We start from the raw sequence: 17,905 nt of genomic DNA, 5'->3' as shown, positions 1-17,905 counted from the left end.
GGATTAATAAATGCCTAAATCAAACTGAATATTCACTAAAACTTTGCTCATTTTGAAGTCCATTTTTGTTGCAAAAAAAAAACTTTGAGAATTGATGTAAGCCGCATCGACTAGTTTTTCCCAAACTGTAAAAAAGTGGTGCAAAAGCTCCCATCTTTATTGCTTCCCTCTGCTTAGACATTTCAGTCTTTCACTGGAACTTTATTGTGGTAATTCATTTTTCTGTAGCAATAAAAACTGGATTATACTTTAGCACTGAAGCATCCGTGTGTGTGGATGTATTAAATATCTGCTTCAGTTTGTGTCAGCAGTCGAGCTCTGCTTATTCGTTTGCAGCAGGAAGGGTCAAACTTGTCTCTGCAGCCACTTTCTAACAACATGACGGAAAGAAATCATGGGAGGGGCGACAGGAGGGGGGAGGAGTAGATGGATAATGTCAGTCATGGACTCACCTTCACATTTATCCTTCATGCTTTGCTTCTGTCTTACTTTAATTTCCTGCATAATGCACCATCAGTGATTTTCAGGAATGGATTTATGTGACTTGTCTGTGGGTTTTTTTAATGCTGCAGTTTCTTCTTTGAAAACTTCATTGATCCTCGAAGGTCAAGCATAAATGTACAAATGTTTTGTCACTGTACCTCTGTCCTTTAGTAACATACAAGCACTTTTCCTAAGAAAGTATGACCTTTCTGTATGTACATGTCTGTGCCTTTGAAAGAGAAATTAAATATAACAAATATATACATTTATATTTGGCATGTCTTCCAAAACAATCTGGAGAACGTGCTAACTCCACCCAGAAAGGTCCCAGCTGAGATTTGAACCAGTTTTAGTGGAAACCACCACCTTAGTGTGCAGCCTCTATAAAAAGAGGGTGGCCTATTTGCCTGAAATGTAAAGTTATTTAAAGTACAACGATGTATTCTCCGTTTTCAGGGATGGGTTTGTGTTTTTAAAATTAAACAATGAATACTTCAGAAAACTGTGCTTATGAGAACTGATATGAAGCCCCTCATTTTTTATTCGTTTGAATACCTTCAGCCCATTTTGAGAAAACATTCACATTCTCTCTCATTTCTTTTGGTGATTGTTTCATAGAGAGAAGAAATTAACTCCTCCGTTCTTCCTCTTCATCACGTTCTGTCCAGCAACATGCTGCGTGGAGATGCTTTAGAGTTAATAGTTTATCTAAAGTTAAAACGACAGCCCTACCCTTTTGTTTTAGCCTTCAGAAAACAAGAAGTGCACTTTGTGTGGTTTCCATTGCTGTCCCAGGGCTGCGCAGAGTTTGATGCTGATCTGACCAGTCAGTGTGCAGACACAGCACTGCGTGCCTCAGCTGTCCCTGACAACACACTTTTAACTCATCAAACTCCTTCTTATTAAACAGGAAACCTCCTTATTATTAATTGTTATGTTGGAGACATGTTGCTGTCTTGTCAAACTGTCACGGAGTGTCTCAAATCTACAACCTAATGACTAAGTGATCATCTACTTATTTTGGCCTTTCATTAATGTCATTATGAACCTCTGGCCATCTCACATGCTATGTTGTGTGTGTGTGTGTTTTGTGGTTGTGTTTGCGTCCTTATCGTGGCTTAGTGTGTTGCTTAAGGCAGGCATGAAACCAATTAAACTGTAAGTCAGAGTCACTGGATGGGGCAGTTTACCAGTTTCAGATGAGCTGCTGTACGTTTCTGTCAGTGTGTCTACTTCCAGTTTGTTTTTTGGTTTTTTTGAGAGAATAAAATAAGAGGAATTGTGTTTACAACATTAAGTCTAAAATAAATGACAGATCTGGTAATAATTTCCCTGCTGGAAGACTGCATTATCTTTTTATTGATATTTTTTTTAATAGAAGAAAATGCACAAAAGAACAAAGAACCACTAAAACTGCACTAACATGCAAAATAAATAAATAAAAGTCCACTGCTGCTTTTTTTTGCTATCTCTAGCAGCTTTGTGTATCCTTTCTCTATCCCTCCATCACTCCCCCCTTCTGTCTTTGCTGTATGTCTGCAGTATGAGTCATGCAAACACCCTCTGTCTCAGACAGAGACACACACATTCCCTCCTAGGACAACACTGTAGAGCTCATCAGGGCAACGGTGACTTTATTCAACCTACTGCATTATTTGTGGGGGTGAAGGTAGTAGGAGAGTAAGAGCAGGGAACTGCAGAGGCAGTGTCAGGACAGGAAGGGGGGGACTAATCCTTTTAAGTTGGAAAAGCTGAGCTGCAGCTAGAAGGACAAGTCTTGATGAGGGGATGGAGTTTGGTAGAAAGAGGCACAGTTGCAGGATGATTGGAGTAAGTTGGGCGTAGTACGTGTATAAACACTTAAAATGTGTGTGTGCTGCAAGGAAAGGACAGATCAGAGCCTCACCTCTCCCCGGGGGTTTGATTGGTAGGCGCACAATTTAACCCATTTTTATCCCAAAGTCTTAAATCATCACTTTGGATGCAGACAGCCTTCATTTCCTCCTGACTATTTTTTTAAGGCAGCAGGTTGTGGAGTTTTCATCCAGGATGGCATTAAAGGAAAAGTTCATGTTGACCCTTTTAATATAGAACCTGTGAGCATTGCCACCAAGCAACAATGAAAGAAGTTCAGAAAATGTTGCGGGGCCAATGAAGCGCCCTCCAGTATTCCCACACACATTATCACTGTCATAGGTTTGACCTGAGCAAACATTAAATGAAGTGAATATAAAGCAAGTGTAGTGTGGAGGAATAATCATATGAAGTCGATTTAATCTCTATAAAATTACACTTCTTGTTGCTTGGCCAAGTACCCAAGAATTCACCTACTTCGGACATTAAAACTAGTTGTTGCGGGAGACCATCCCATCACTAGCAAGTAGATAAAACAGAGGAACGACTAAACTGTTGATTAGATTACGTTTAATGTGTGTCCCTCTGATGGCATCAGCTCTGGCATTTAAACTCCAACAGTAAGAAAATCTGGGGAATCCAACCATTACCCATTTGTAGTTTCTGTGATTTCATTCGAGAGCTGCAGCATTGCTGACTTCTGACAGTTTGGTAACACGTGCTGTTTACTCTGAAAAGAATATTTGCATCATTCTTTTATTTAGAAAAAACTAAGAAAGTCTGAGGTTGATTCTTCTTTGTTTGAAAGGTGCTGTGTAAATAAAGTTTAGTTGAGTTGACTGGAACAGAGTTAATGAAATGAAATGGAGGAAAACCACAGCCAAGATGCAAATGTAAAAAACCCTCCTGATGTGCACGTATGCTGGACTTAACTTCTGACTGCTGGGTAAAAAAAAGACATTGGGAAATCGAGGACACGTTTTCACATGAAAATAAATTGCTTTAATTTTATTGTTTTATTATTTTGGAGACATTGTGCTGCTCCCCTTTTTAATTTGGTGTCATTCTGAAGATACACCATGAACAAAAGCCTCATTTAAACACTTAAACGTAACACCATATAACAGCAAACTCGACTCAAGTGTTATTTCAGATGAGTATTTCGTCGACACTCAGACAAGACTTTTTTTCCCATTTTATATCCCAGTTATTGTGCTTCTCTTTGTATTACCAGTCACTTTCCTAACTAATCTCCCTAAAACATATTTCTTTGTTGTGTTCTTCTTTTCCTTTGCTGTGCTGCTGCAGTCTCCAACTAAGTGGTACATGAAGCTTGTACCTGTAAGTCAACTAATCTGGGCTGTTTCACCTGTGTTCACAGTGATGTTTCTCCCTCCTCCTCCTCCTTTTTTTTATTTTTATTTTCAGTATTTCATGGGATTTTGTTGTCAACCTGTGGCTTCACATTATCATAAACATAGCTTTATTCCTTTTTCATTTTTTTTTATTAACAATATCCCTGTGGTGTGTGCATTTGTCTTTGTGTACAACAAAAAAATGACATAAATCATTTGATTATCCTTAATTTTTCTTTACTAATTGTTGGGCTATGATTTTTAAGATTCAAAAAATGTAATTAAAGTTGACTGTTACTGAAGCCCCTTTGACTGGCTTAGAAAAGGTTGATTTTATTACAAGGGCTAAATAATTCAAATTAGATTACAGCATCCCAAAACATATAGTCAGTGACTGTTCACTCTCATTTTTCTTTTTTTATTCCTCTCACTAACCTTCTTTTCCTGCAGTCCATTTTATTGCTTAAGCTGCAGGGCTCCTGAGCCATCTAATCACCTTCATACATGAGTAAATCTGGTGAATCCACGCTGTGCTCGGAGTGTTTGTCACCGCTTTAAAGATCTAGTAAAAAGCACAGCTGTTGTGAGGGGTCGCTCCATTAAGCATGCTTCGTTTTGCAGCTATTTTAACGAATGAATGAAAAGAAACGTCAGGATGAGTCTGGTCCATCAGCTACTGCAGACGCGAGCTGGGTGATTCCTCACAACGCGTTTAGGTTCTGCGTTTTCTCTTGTCACGCAGGCTCGCTATCGGAAGGAGCAGGCCTCCACCCAGCCGCCTCCCTGGATCCCCCCAGTGGACAACCTGCTGAAAGACAGCACAGATGGCTCGGCGCTGGGCGCACTGCTGCACTTCTACTGCCCTCAGGTGCTGCCGCTGGATGGTAAGGAAGCAAAAAAACATACTGTAGGGAAGTGAGAATTTAAAAGCTAAAAGCTAATGATTTTTGTGGCAAGAAACCAGGTATTAAATCTACTTTAAGTAAAAAAATTAAAGAAACAAAAACTCTCAAGCCAAAACTGCATTCTCCCTTAAACCTGCGCAGCTATTTTTGTTCTGTGCTACTTTTTGACGTAAAAAGAATTTCAGGTATTGCTTTTAGAATGATTACAAACAGTGCTACGAGAGTCATGGGTTTACTTAGCAAATCAAAGGTCAGTCACAAACAGCAGCTGCAACATGATCACTTCAGATTCCTTCAGATAAAGCGTTTAAAAAGTAGAGCAAACGCACACAAGCACATGAGCCGTTTACGTACACATGTTCATTATCTGTCCTGAGAAAAAATCATGGGGGCAAAAGCTCAGACAGACAACTTTGTTGACTCTTGAATCTGTCAGCTCGAGCTCCACTCACTGGATGATAACATTATTATTGGTATGCTTAAGATTCTTCACAAAACTTTTTTTTAATATATTTTAGTAGTTCCTTAAAAGATGAGCAGCACTGTTTCAAAATCACTTCATCCATCTCTGATCTGAAACAATCACCGTCACCACAGTTAAAAACAAAACACTAAGATAAGCATGAAAACTCCCCCTGACACATGTCGGCTCTCTCTGCCCCTCCAGAAATCTGTCTGAAGGAGAACATGACTCTGGCAGACCGACTCTACAACCTGCAGCTCATACAGGACTTCTGTAAAGACAACCTGAACAGCTGCTGCCACTTCAGCCTGGAGGACATGCTCTACGCCTCCTCCGCCATCAAGGTACAACTCGAATCTGCACTTATTTACCATAAAAGCAAACAACTTACTCCTTTTTTTTGGAAGGTTCAGGAGATGTACATTTTAGAACTGCTTTCTATTTTGAAAACAGGTTATGAATTTTGGGAATTGTTGGAATTCAAGTTGACAATTATTTCCAAAAACAGTTGTTTCTTTTATTAAAGTTTTTTTTTCCTGCAAAATCGAGTAAAGTCCCTATAAGCGGTACTCAGTCAGAAAGGCTGAATGAAAGAAGAGAAGGAAGCAGAACTTGAGGCCAGTGTAGTGAGTCATTCTGTGAAAAAAAAAAAAAAAAAGCTCAATAAAAATTGTCTTCGTCAACCATAAGTCTTGACAGCTGCATCAGCCTGTTTTTTTCCTGTTCCTGTTGTTCCTTTAGTTGCATTTGTCTCCCTAATGGATTCAGTATTTTGTGCTCATACTTCAGTGAACATTATTTCTCTCATATGTCCATACAGCCACTAGCTTTTTATCCTGTATGTAAATTTTTGGGGTTGTAAATTGCTGCTGGAGTGCTTTTGTCCTAGAAACGGCTCGTGTTTTTGAAATCAGCTTACTTCTTGTCCTACTTTTCTTTCTTCAGCAATAAAAAAACACATATTTAGCCAATAAGTAAAAAAAGAAGCTTTTTTTTCTTTTTTGACATGGTATGTCTTACATGTGGGATTGTTCTGACTTTAACAGTTATTTCTAGCACTTTGTTAGCTCTCCTCTTGAGTGTTTCTGTTTTAAATCTTATTCTTTGGGTCTTCCTGGGGAATAGATGCTACACTAAGGGTGGGAATGCTTGCACACAGCAAAAAGATGATTCCACTGTCTGATCCTGTTTTACCTCTTTGAAAGATTCATATAGTCTGTACTGACTTGAATTTCTTTAGGGTTGTGTTTTCTTGGTTAGTTGCTGGGTGTACATATGTATTCTCAGTGTTCAAGTTGCCTTGATGGCCTCTGAAGTCCTCAAATAAAGCAAAAATAATCATAATTTTAAAAAACACCTAGACTAAACTTGGTCACTTTCTTGATGACAGTGTCCTCCTGTCTGTCTGGTGAGTTCCCTCCCTGCTGCATGTTTTGTTCTTGTGTCCATCAGTGTCTTTTTCCCCCCCTGAAAGCTGCATAAACAGTATGCTGATGTGACTGGATGGATGAGTCTGACTTTGGCTTGCTGTCGCCTCAGCATGTCCTCGGCTGCAGGACTGTTGCTCAGAGCGCAGACAGAATCCAGGTCAATGAAAGGACAAGCCTCAGACTAAACTGAATAAACACGTCAGATACCTAGGGAAAATGCCGTGTGCAGTAAAAGGATGAAAACCAAATTTTGCAAAACTGAAATATATAAGCTGACAGTGTGAGATGCGTTTGGAGTATTTGAGCCAAGTCACAGCAGAAAGGCAAATGTAAAACTTTAAAGATCAGTACAAATTGTATTGTTTTATAGATGGAAAATACTGCATAGCCATGTTAAATTTGAGTTCAGCACTAACTGGAGAATCTCATGCTCGCCAAAATAAAAAGTTGGAGCTGTGTAAACCTGCCAGCGGCATCATTTTTGCTGACGCTGATTTCTGGCGAGATAAAACTGTCCCAGCAGTGCAGATTTACTGCCTGAGAGAAGCTGTTAAAGTCAGAACTGCAAACAGAACCAGTTAGACTCGGTAACCTTGACCCAGATTCCAGGCAGCCACAGCATCAGTGGCTGTGTGCTGGGCCCCGTCGCTCCAATGGAGACTTCATTAGTCTGAGGCAACGTGAGGAAGGTGTTGATGTGAAAGAAAAGGGAAACAGCAGAGAAACAAGAGTGGGAAACAATTAAAAAGGAGATGGGAGTGACTGAGCAGCGGATACCAAACAGGGGCAGCATCCAAAGCAGTTAAACATCCCCACTAATACACAGTCTCGTATATGATTACATGTTCAGTTAGCTGAAAATGCTCCTGTCTGATGTGATTATGGATAATTGGATTGAATCATTTTTCTATCATGAGTAGAAACTATGTAAAGACAGTTTCCTGAATTAGACAACCAGCTAAGTTAAAATAGCAAATATTTTATTACTGATAAAGTTTCAATTATTCCTAAGCTTATTTTACTGATAAATTGTCTAACTATTAGCTACATTAATTTCTGACCACCAGATGGGATTTATTTTGTATTTTTTGTGACCAGCAATCAAATTATATATGAACAACGTCAACAGGAAATTTGAACATTTGATGAACTTAAAAAGAAGCAATTTAAGGGTTTTATTCCATAAATTATTTTATTAAAAAATGCTATAGTAAATTTGTCATCTTAACTTACCAACATGGCAGATTCAAGGCAGAACATGAAAGAAAGGTATGTGAAAAATGTAAATTACTGCAATAAACACTTAAATGAAAAGATGTGTTCCTTTTAGTGTTACATTATTTTGGTTGTTTGGAAAGAGCTGATCACTCTTCATCATGTTCATCTTACTTCAACAAGACACAACGCATTAGCCTTTGGACCCAACCCCCCCAAAAGCCATTTGTTACAAACATTACTTAGGGCCATTCTTTGCTAATGGATGCTGGCAAGTAAATCACGTCATCCTGCTTCCATTCAGTAGCTCCGCATTTAATTAATACACTGCACATCTAAATTACCATCTGTGGGTCCAAGGAAAAAGAAATGAAACCAAGAAAGTCTGGGTTTTTCCAGTTTTTTTTTTTTCTTTTTTTACTAGGAAGCTTGAGATTTACTAGATTTACTACTAGTTGGTCAGCTGCCTATAATCTGACTGATAATAGCAAAACAACAATCAAATATGTTGCTTTGTGTTAAAGATGTATCTGCCTTTTCTTGTGTTATTTTATCAGCCCATTACTGTATTTCCTAACGTGAATTGTAGGTGTTTTGTGTTTGTGTGTAGCCACGTTTGGAACTGTAAGGCCAGGTTTTTCAGCAGCTTGAGAAACTTGGCAGAAAATCAGAATGGGTTTTTTCTAGATTTGTGCATTTCTGTCTGACTGCTGGACCCAGATCCTTAAATCAACCTCCTGGGCCCAGTGACTCTTGGGATTAATTACCACCTCCACCCCCCTCCAAAAAAAAAAATAATAATAATGCTCATTGTCTGGCCTTTCTTCTTGCAGAACTGAATGATTTCATTTGTAGAGTGTGTCTCAGAGACCTGCTATTGGCACTTTTATGGCTTCGAGCATTGCACAGCAGCCTCATTGTCGGAGGTTTCACCATGATTGTGTGTAGCAGAGGGACATGTCAATCCCTGCAGAGTGGATTAGCCACCCACCCCCACCCACCGTATCACCCTCCACTCTGGACTCTCCTCTTGTAATCACCAATCAGGTTTCTGTCTTTATCCTGAGAGTCAAATCTCCAAGCAGCAAAAATCTGGCAATGCTGCAAACTAGGTGGGCCAAGGAGTCGTAGAGCCAGTCAATGGGGAGAAAGGTGGTGCAGTCACGTAGGGAGGGGTTGTTTCAGGATTTGCGTGTGTGTGCGTGCCTGCTTAGGGGTGGTATTAAATGGTAACACACACCTGGTGTGTCAGTAGTAAAGAAGGGACCAGATGGTAGGAGGTTTGGTTCATTTCAGGCCTGGGCAGTTTGGATCAGTGGAGAGCGATCAACGCTCTTGATTTTTTGAATCTTTTTTTTTTTTGACCTCTTCATTTTTACCCAGAAGAAGTTCTTTACATTCTGAACACACCTAAAGGTAACCAGTATTGTTTGACTTGGAGTGTGATAGTAATTCTTTGTGCTAAGGAGTCTTAAAGCTGTTACTGTTTTATGTTAAGAGCACAATTTGCATGTGAAGTTGATCATTTTTCTGTGTTACTGGTTCATGTTGGTAAAGGGTGTGCTTTATTGTTTTGCTCATCTACAAAAGAATGTGTTATAGCAGCTTGAGCATGTACAGTAAATAAGAAAAGGGATTGAAGAAAAAAACTGTGAAAAGCTGCGGTAACAACCACAGTAGACCAGTGTCAGTAGTGTTAATTGCCTCTGTGCCTCCTGGTGTGCTTTTGGGCTGCAGTTTAAGTGCTTATGGGGTGCATGTATGACGTGTGTGTACTGGTTTTTGCTTGGCGGAGCAAAATGTTGCTGATGAGGTGAATCAGGTATCTTTGGAGCCGTGCCATGCACCATTGCCTTTGTCTGGGGACCGTGCACTGAGAGCTGGGAGAGGGTGTGTTTCCTCAAGGTCGTTCCAGATTCACTGTACTCACTTTGCATCTTTATGTGTGTGCACATGTGCAACTGGATCATTTACAACCACTTATCACATATTGAATCTTGATATAGTGGAAACCAGACAATCGTGAATTAAATTTAAAATACAAAATGCCTTCAAAATGTTCTAAAGAAAGAAAGGAAACTGACTTGGTCTTTGCTTTGTTTCAGGATATTGACATAATTAATATCTGCTTTCAATAAAACCCTTAATTTGGGCGCATTTTAGTCCGCTATGTAGACGATGTCACACATTATCTGACTTAAACACGAAAACAAAAGAGGACATTTCTGATGTGGCACTGAGGAATAAAGCTTTGTGGAATGGCTCTTTTAGCAGAGCCGTGTCCTCCAGGAGTTTAACCTCCCACTGTATGTTGACCTGATTCACACATGGTCACAATTTGGCACAGCAGTGGGGAAAAAAATCGACATTTTACTCGGTCTGAATTAGGTTGTGTGGCGAGCTGCGTCATGGAATAATAAAATAGCTTACCTCTATCATAAAAATATGTCAGAATCGCTCTTAACATCTAAATAGGAACAATTTGTGCAGCACTGGTAGTAACACAATTTGAGCAGCTAAAAACCCAATGATGTCAGTGACCTGACTTTAACTTGTTTAAGATGCACTGATAAACAGCTCACCTGTGGTTTAAGGTTTAGGCTTTAATTCTGATGAGAACATTTTGTTAAAGGGGACAAGCTTAATTTGTTATTGTGACCAAACAGAAGAATTCAGTTAATACAAATCGCCTCACCTTCTCAGTCAGGTTGAACAGTGACACCTGGTGGAAAAATAGATGCAACACAGTTTTCTAAGCAAATGACTGGCTGTAAATAGTTGATAGATTATTTTTGATGTGAGTAATAAAATGTAACTCATGTTTTTTTATCATAATGTTGTTCTCTTCACCAGAGTAACTACCTGGTGTTCATGGCAGAGCTGTTTTGGTGGTTTGAGGTGGTTAAACCATCTTTTGTAAAGCCAAGGAGGCTGGACAATGAAGGCACAGGCAAGTAATAAATTCTTCTCATTCAATACATTTTTGTGACTTCTGCTATGTTAGCAAAAGACCCAAATATTCACGATATTTTATTATGAAGCTGGCATCCAAGAAATAATGTTTGTTATTTGGCCAAGTTACCTGTATGTTTATTTTATCTAGTAATATTAATGAATGGTACAATATTAAATGGTGGTCCATCGTTAAAGCACAGTTTTATCATTTGTTTCTGATGTGTGACTTCAGAATCCTCAGTGTTAAAGAATATACCAGCCATCCCCATCTCCAAGGTAACTAAGAGAAGTTTCATGGAGAGACCTCCAAGTCCTGAAAGACCCAGGTAAGTTCCTCCAAGCGGTTACTGTGAAATCACATGGACTTGCAAGTGAAGAAACGTTAACAAAGTATTATAATAAATGCAAATTATGATACACCTTTCTTTTCTGTCTTTCGTTTTCTAGTTTACCCCTTCGACCACAACCTCGAAACTCAGGTCAGTGTGGTTTTTTTTTTTATATCCAAAATTGTAGAATTACATACAAATCCAAATATCCAAATCCAAATGTTTTTTTTTTTCACTTTCCTTTTTCTGTTGTTCAGGAGAGATCAAGAGGTCAACCTCAATGTCCTTTGTTGATGGTAACCTTGGGACATGGCCCAAAGAAAAAAGGTTGGTAATGCTTTCGTCCTGTTGATGAGTGAGATGTGGGCCTTTACAGTTTAGGAAAATATAATTGTCCTTTTGTTACAAAAGAAAAAACTGCAGATTCAGTTAGTTTTATGCTGTTTTTCCATTAAGGTCTGGGCCTTATGGAGTGTCATTTGACATCCCCTTTGACAAAGAGGACTCTACTAAGCCCCTACTTTCCTCCGCTCGTGGCATGGTCAGGTCTGTCAGCACTGACGATGGTTCTGGTTTCAAGGTCCACCACATGCCTCGTGGAATGAAGCGCAACCTGTCCTTCCAGCCAGTGAACGGTCAGAGCGTTGGCATTGAGGAGGAAGGCTGCCCAGACAGCCTTGCAGGTATGGAGACTAACAGGAGACCATTCCCCAATGGACATGGAAATGTCATGGGAGCAGCTCCTTCCATGGATGAAGCTCTCCACGTCGTCCACAGCCCAAACAGGCCACCTGTAGAGGGCATCAACAATGGTTTCTTCCTGCACAAAAACCACGAAGCTGGTGTCGGCAGCTTGGACCCATTGTCAGAGGTGGACTCTAAAGAACTTTTGAGCACTACAGACACCACAGGGGTTGACACTGGCATCCACATCCAAACAGAGGATATGCTAGATGAAGACTCCTCTCTTAAAGACTGCTCTGTGAACATGGAGCTGGATGTGGACACGCCAAGCCCCGGGGCAAGCAGTCAGAGCAAATCCCCATCCGCAGTGAAAATGACCAGCTTTGCTGAACAGAAGATGAGGAAGCTCAGTCCATCGGCAGCAGATTCAGGCAGAGGCAGCAGCAGCTCCATGAAGACAACTCCAGAAGGTTCTGAGTTCTGCCTTCCATTATCTGTCTCCTGGGCGCCAACCCCTGAGCACAGCCCCGTTCACCAACAAGCCACGCCACCCGTAACTGTTCAGGCATCGCCCAAGTCTGTCCAGCTTCCACCCAATGACCCTGCTCAAGTCATGGCGACAGAAATGGTGCAGCTGAAGCTGAGGCTTGAGGAGAAAAGGAAAGCCATTGAAGCACAGAAGAAGAAAGTGGAAGCAGCTTTTACAAGGCATCGACAAAAGATGGGCCACTCGGCGTTCCTGAATGTGGTAAAAAGAAAAGCCGACGGGGCTGCTAGTGGAGAGGATGGTGTGAAAACTGACGGAGAAGGAAAGTCAGAAAGCACAACGGTTAAATTTGGTAGGAGCAAGGCAGACACGCCTGATGGAGCTGAGCAAAGCAGCTCAACCACTTGTTGGAAAAAGTCACCTGGTGCTGGTGAGGAAGGTGGGCAAAGTCATGCTCAGCTGACAGAACTGGATCTTGCGGAATATACACGTTCTATTGAGAAGCTCAACCATTCTTTAGCTTTCCTTCAAGCGGAGATGCAGCGATTATCTCAACAGCAGGAAGTGATCATGGCCATGAGGGAACAGCAGCATCAGCAGGCTTGGGTCATCCCTCCTCCCCATACAAACCCCTCACCACAAAAACACATTCGAGCTGTTACTCGATCTTCAGGACCCTCTTCTCCTGCAGACTCGCCTCGTTCCACGCATCGCTCTCCAACCAGCATCAAACGCAAATCTGCCTCTTTCCACTCACGAAATCCTCGCACCGCCCGACCCACTGAGCTCAAGTTGGCTCCGTACAGTCGAGTCTTGAAAGCCCCGCAGTCTGTTGACAGCATCCCAAGACTGCGCCGATTTTCTCCCTGTCAACCTCTGGTAAGCTCTTTCATCTACATGGGGGAGAAGCCAACAGCTGCCAATCCAGAGACAGTAGCTCCGGATGGAGAGAATAACAAGGAGACAGAGTCACTTGTGTCCCCAGAGAGAGAGCTGGTGGCTATATGTGCAGCCATATCACCCCCCAGCTCCCCCAGCCGGCAGATCAAAGAGAAACAAACTGAAGTGGATACAAATGCCCAGGAAACAGAGGATCACAGTCTTTTAAAGACTTCTGACGTGGAAACAGATGATCAGAATGACAGAGTTCAGAAGCCATTTATAGAATTAAAACCTACCATAGAGTCATCATTCCCCGAGGTTCTGTCCCACCCTGTGGTAGAAACCTTCACACTGACACCAACAGAGATACCGTCTAAGCCAGAATCTTCTGTCCAAGCCAAGAGCAGTCTGGTTGAGGTTCCTTTGTCTGTTGTGAAGCCTCCAGAGGATCTGACAATTGATGAGGGTTTGGAGGCAGATCAGGGCAATACGGAGAGCTTGGATGATGAACAAAGGATGTGTCGTGGTTTCTTCTTCAAGGTAACTCCAATATGTCTTATAATATAACATGAAATATATCTAAAAAATCATTTGTATCACATACTATATCAACACAAAGCAAGAAAGTGAATCAAGTAATTTAAGTGTAAAGTAAAATCTAAGGTATAAAAGTTTTTTTCTGTAACTAGTAGAAGAAAACACATAGTTACACTTTCTACACTATGAAACCTAAAACAATAAAAGCACATCATGCAGAAGCTGGGACACAACTATGCACATCACTGGCAACCTTTAAATGTAGTGTTGAGGGTAAAAAAGTGTGTATTTTTGCACCAGGAATGCCATGTTTGCTTTCTTTAGGACAGATTCTTGTTCCTCACATCGGATGATTAATGGTTCGGGAAACATGTCGGCTGAGGACAGCGTCCTCTGCCCAGTTTTAGTGTGTGAAACAGTTGTTAGCTGCTGTCTGGGCTTTGATGTAGGTCAGAAAAGTGGGGCTGCTGTGAATAATTCAGGTTCAGCTGTGAAAACGTGGGGTTGGAGAAGGGCTGGCTTGATTATGAGACCGGAGAAAGAAATGTTAACTTAAAGAAAACTCTGGACTTAACCAGTCTTCTTTTAAATAAGACCAGGAATTTAAATACTTTTTATATGATAATGGTTAAATTGTGTATTCACTTATCTGAATTCACTCATTTATTTGTGTTATTACTGTAGGGCTGTCCTAATTTAATTCTTATTCTCATCCTGTAGTGTTATAGCTGATGCTAATATAAACACAGATATGTAGACATGAATATTCAGAAATTAAATGAATACAACCTTTTAAGAAGTCATTTGTTGTATTTAATGGAGGAGAATTCAGTGCTAAAAATTATTTTTCTACCTCTGTAAACCTTTTTTGTTCTATATTACAAAACAATTGTACCACATTATGTTGTCTGATATGCACACATGAGCGCTCGGGCTTTTCACAATCACACACAGACAAATTTGATTAAAGATTAGCAAGTAAAAAACAACAACAAAAAAATCAAATATTTATTCGTCGCCTAATGTTACCCAGGTTGCAGTCAGTTTAGAACATGGAGCAGACTGATGCTTTTGGTTTCCATCAGGAGGACGGGAAGGCAGAAGAAAATATGGCACAGAAGAGGGCTGCTCTGCTGGAGAAATGGATGAGAAGAGAAAAAGAGAATCAGCTGAGGAAGATGCAGCTGGAAACTGAGTTGGAACAAAAGAAGGAGGAAGCTCGGTATGCACATTTCTGTCTTTTTCTCTTGCATGATTAAAGTTCTAAAAGTCATTTGTCAACTTTATTGAGTTACTGTTTTTTTAACTTTAACTTTTCCTTGCTAGTTTTACGGGAGTTTAGTTTAGTTAGTGGTTGAAAATGGATTACAATTGTGTTTTTAGTGCATTTTACTACTTTCCTCAAAATTCACGAACCAAAGGCCCAAAGCTGGTCGTTCCTCCCATGACTCTCTTTCCATCCCTTCGTGTGTTCAGCCTGAAAGCAGAGGAGGAGCGCGTCAGGAAGGAGGAGGACAAGGCCAGGAAGGAGTTCATCAAGCAAGAGTACCTCAGGAGGAAGCAGCTGAAGCTGTTGGAGGACATGGACACAGTCATCAAGCCAAGAGCAGCCGGGGGGGCCAAGCAGAGGCGGGCTCGACCCAAGTCCATCCATCGTGACAGCATGGACTCCCCAAAGACCCCTGCCAGAGCTGCCACAGGTAACCATAGAGACAGCCGTCACTCATGGAGCTCACGGCCATCCCATCTGTCAAATCACTGTCTGTCACTGCATCTTTTCAGCCCCAAGGCATCCAAAAATACAAGTATTTTATTTCAATTATTAATATTTATAAGCAACAAACAAAATCCAGAGCATACAGTTTAGCACCCTGACATACTGAAGGAGAAAAATTGAATTTTATAGGTCAGAGTTTAAATTTGTATACTTAATTATGTGTTGTAGGTTTTATTGACATGTAAGTTCAGAGCAGTCATGTCACAAAAACTCCATCATTGCTCCGTTGCACAGAAGCCAGAGGAGAGTCTTGTGTTGTCTCCATCTGTGGTGTCTGTGTAATCATGTCGTGCCACTTTTTGTTGCCTCAGGTCAAGGTTCACGGCAACGTGTCTTTTCAGTCTCCAGCTTGTCTCTTGCTTCCCTCAACCTGGGCGACAGTGACAGTGTTCACTCCGAGAAGAGAGCTCCAAGGTAAGATGTCTAAAAGTGTCAATAAAACATGCAGATTGCAAAAGAAATATCAAACGCTTGGGGTAGGCTCAATTTGATGACTTTAGGGTGGTATAAAAAAGTTTTGAGTAGGAAATCTCACTCATTTGTTACGTTTTATCGTGAAGAAAAAAAACAACTCATCTTGCTTTGTGTATAAATGATGATGATAACCTGAATGATCTGCTATAAGTATACAGCTTCTAAGTCACTATAAATGAGCATTTGCATAATAAATAGAGTAAATACACACACTAAACATGAAATGTGACCTAAATATGTAAGATTGAATGTTTTGTTTGAGTAGCTGCTGGATAATAATACTCAGAGTGAAATCTGCATAGAATATGCCTCTGAGATCTAACATTTTCTATTTCAATTTTCCCTCTTTGCTACATTCTTCCCGCTTTTTCCCATCAGGAGCTCTAGTTTAGCCTCTAGCAGTCTCTTCCACTTTCTGAGCTCTCCTAAACTGAGAAGGAGAAGGTTAGTTACGTTTCGGCAGTTACGTTTTAAGGCACTTCAGGCTGTCCAGAGACCAATCCCGCACTGAAATCTTTTTCCCCACCACAGGGTTTTATTATGGATTGATTGAGTATTTGAGACAAAGACCCCCCCCAAAAATCTTCCGAAAACTTAGTGAGGCATCTCATCTTGGAGCACTTCACAGCTTCCACCGACATGCAAAAAGGTTTACAAGCATTCAGAAAATGAAGGGAATGAAGGGCTCCTCAATTTTGGCTATTTGGGAGGAAATTTTGAAATGCATGTAAGCTGTGAGGCGATTAAGGCTGAGATACAGCATAAGTTTTGAGAATGACTTCCTACTCACTCCTCTGATGAACCAAATTACACTTCTGCTGTTTGTTTCACAACTCGGCAATATAAAACAAAACCTTTGGTTTGAAGCCACATCACAAACTTGCTTTGTAGAACTTCACCCTGCATAAAAAACACCACGTTATCAAGTCACTACTCTGATTTCTATGTATGTACTTGCAAAAAAAAAAAGCTACAATGACTTGTTAACGTTGGCCGTTTGCAAAAAGTGCTGCTAACTAATCTGAGCTAAGTTTGGCTTTGGTTGCTCTAATTGTATGATTGTCTTTCTTATAGATTTTTATGTAATAATTAAGCTGCATGATCTAATTGGAAAATTGTGTAATAGTAAAACTCATTTTCTTTCATTCAGAGTTTAAAATATTATGGGTTTTTTTTTGTAAAGCTGCCTGTATTTGCCGTAGACAAAATGCCCGTCCAGCCAAGTGCCGCACTACGTCCAATCGACTTTATTTCTTACCCTTGAACACACCACACTGCACCCCCTGCGTATGCTTGCAAGCTTTGCTGCTTCACTGGTTACCGTGCAAACATCAAATCTTTGCTTTTGATGACCAAACTGAAAAAAGCCTAGTTTTTTTGTATTTTTTTACTGGATTTGCTGAACGTTCAGAATGAAGGAGAGGTGAGCTAAGAGTCCGTCCGTGTGTGTGTATATATTTCTGTTTTAGGCCAGATTCTGCAGATGGCTTCCTGTCGCCGAGTCGCTCCAGCAGCAGGAATGGAGAAAAGGACTGGGAAAATGCATCCACCACCTCATCTGTTACGTCCAACACGGAGTACACTGGTGGGTCAGCGTGATGCGGCTTTCTCCACAAGTCGTTAATAATCCTCATGCTCTTGTGGCTCATATTATTTTGTCCAACAAAGTGATGCAACAGAAACCTTCATACATTATTTATCAAAAAAAAGAGTAAAAATAGGGAGTCTAGGTCTGCTCCACGACGTAACTGGAGTGGTTGCTACGGCAACAGTCTCCTCCTAATGTTTTCTGGGCTTTTTTTTTCTCCAGGACCAAGGCTGTACAAGGAGCCTAGTGCCAAATCTAACAAACATATTATCCAGAATGCTCTGGCTCATTGCTGTCTCGCAGGCAAGGTCAATGAGGGGCAAAAGAACAAGATCCTGGAGGTAATAGCATTTTCTGTATTAATTTCTACTCTGGTGGGGGTCAGGATTATGTTTGCCTGTTGAATAGTCCTCCTAGTTCTTTCTGTTATCCCAGCCTATTTTGTTGTCTTGTATAAGAGTGGAAATAAACATCCAAAAATAAAAAT

General features: G+C 40.6%; 1 protein-coding gene across 5 annotated transcripts in view; it reads left to right on the top strand.

Annotated features, from left to right (window-relative positions):
• Positions 1 to 17,905, top strand: part of camsap2a (calmodulin regulated spectrin-associated protein family, member 2a) — a 35,442-nt gene that overhangs the window by 15,166 nt on the left and 2,371 nt on the right. For 2 of the 5 annotated variants that reach the window (XM_017413453.3, XM_025005325.2), the window contains 13 exons: positions 3,646 to 3,678; positions 4,435 to 4,576; positions 5,265 to 5,404; positions 10,559 to 10,655; positions 10,893 to 10,986; positions 11,108 to 11,139; positions 11,247 to 11,316; positions 11,446 to 13,582; positions 14,665 to 14,801; positions 15,056 to 15,279; positions 15,668 to 15,770; positions 17,300 to 17,415; positions 17,641 to 17,759. In XM_017413453.3, the coding sequence (XP_017268942.1) occupies positions 3,646 to 3,678; positions 4,435 to 4,576; positions 5,265 to 5,404; positions 10,559 to 10,655; positions 10,893 to 10,986; positions 11,108 to 11,139; positions 11,247 to 11,316; positions 11,446 to 13,582; positions 14,665 to 14,801; positions 15,056 to 15,279; positions 15,668 to 15,770; positions 17,300 to 17,415; positions 17,641 to 17,759 (3,444 nt within the window). The remainder of the gene's footprint in view (positions 1 to 3,645; positions 3,679 to 4,434; positions 4,577 to 5,264; positions 5,405 to 10,558; positions 10,656 to 10,892; positions 10,987 to 11,107; positions 11,140 to 11,246; positions 11,317 to 11,445; positions 13,583 to 14,664; positions 14,802 to 15,055; positions 15,280 to 15,667; positions 15,771 to 17,299; positions 17,416 to 17,640; positions 17,760 to 17,905) is intronic. The other 3 variants (XM_017413454.3, XM_017413456.3, XM_017413455.3) reach the window with 3 other exon arrangements.

Source organism: Kryptolebias marmoratus, linkage group LG24 (assembly GCF_001649575.2).
Source record: "Kryptolebias marmoratus isolate JLee-2015 linkage group LG24, ASM164957v2, whole genome shotgun sequence".
Taxonomy (NCBI): Eukaryota; Metazoa; Chordata; class Actinopteri; order Cyprinodontiformes; family Rivulidae; genus Kryptolebias; species Kryptolebias marmoratus.
Note: the sequence above shows the minus strand (reverse complement) of the source record. Positions and strands in the feature narration are given on the sequence as shown.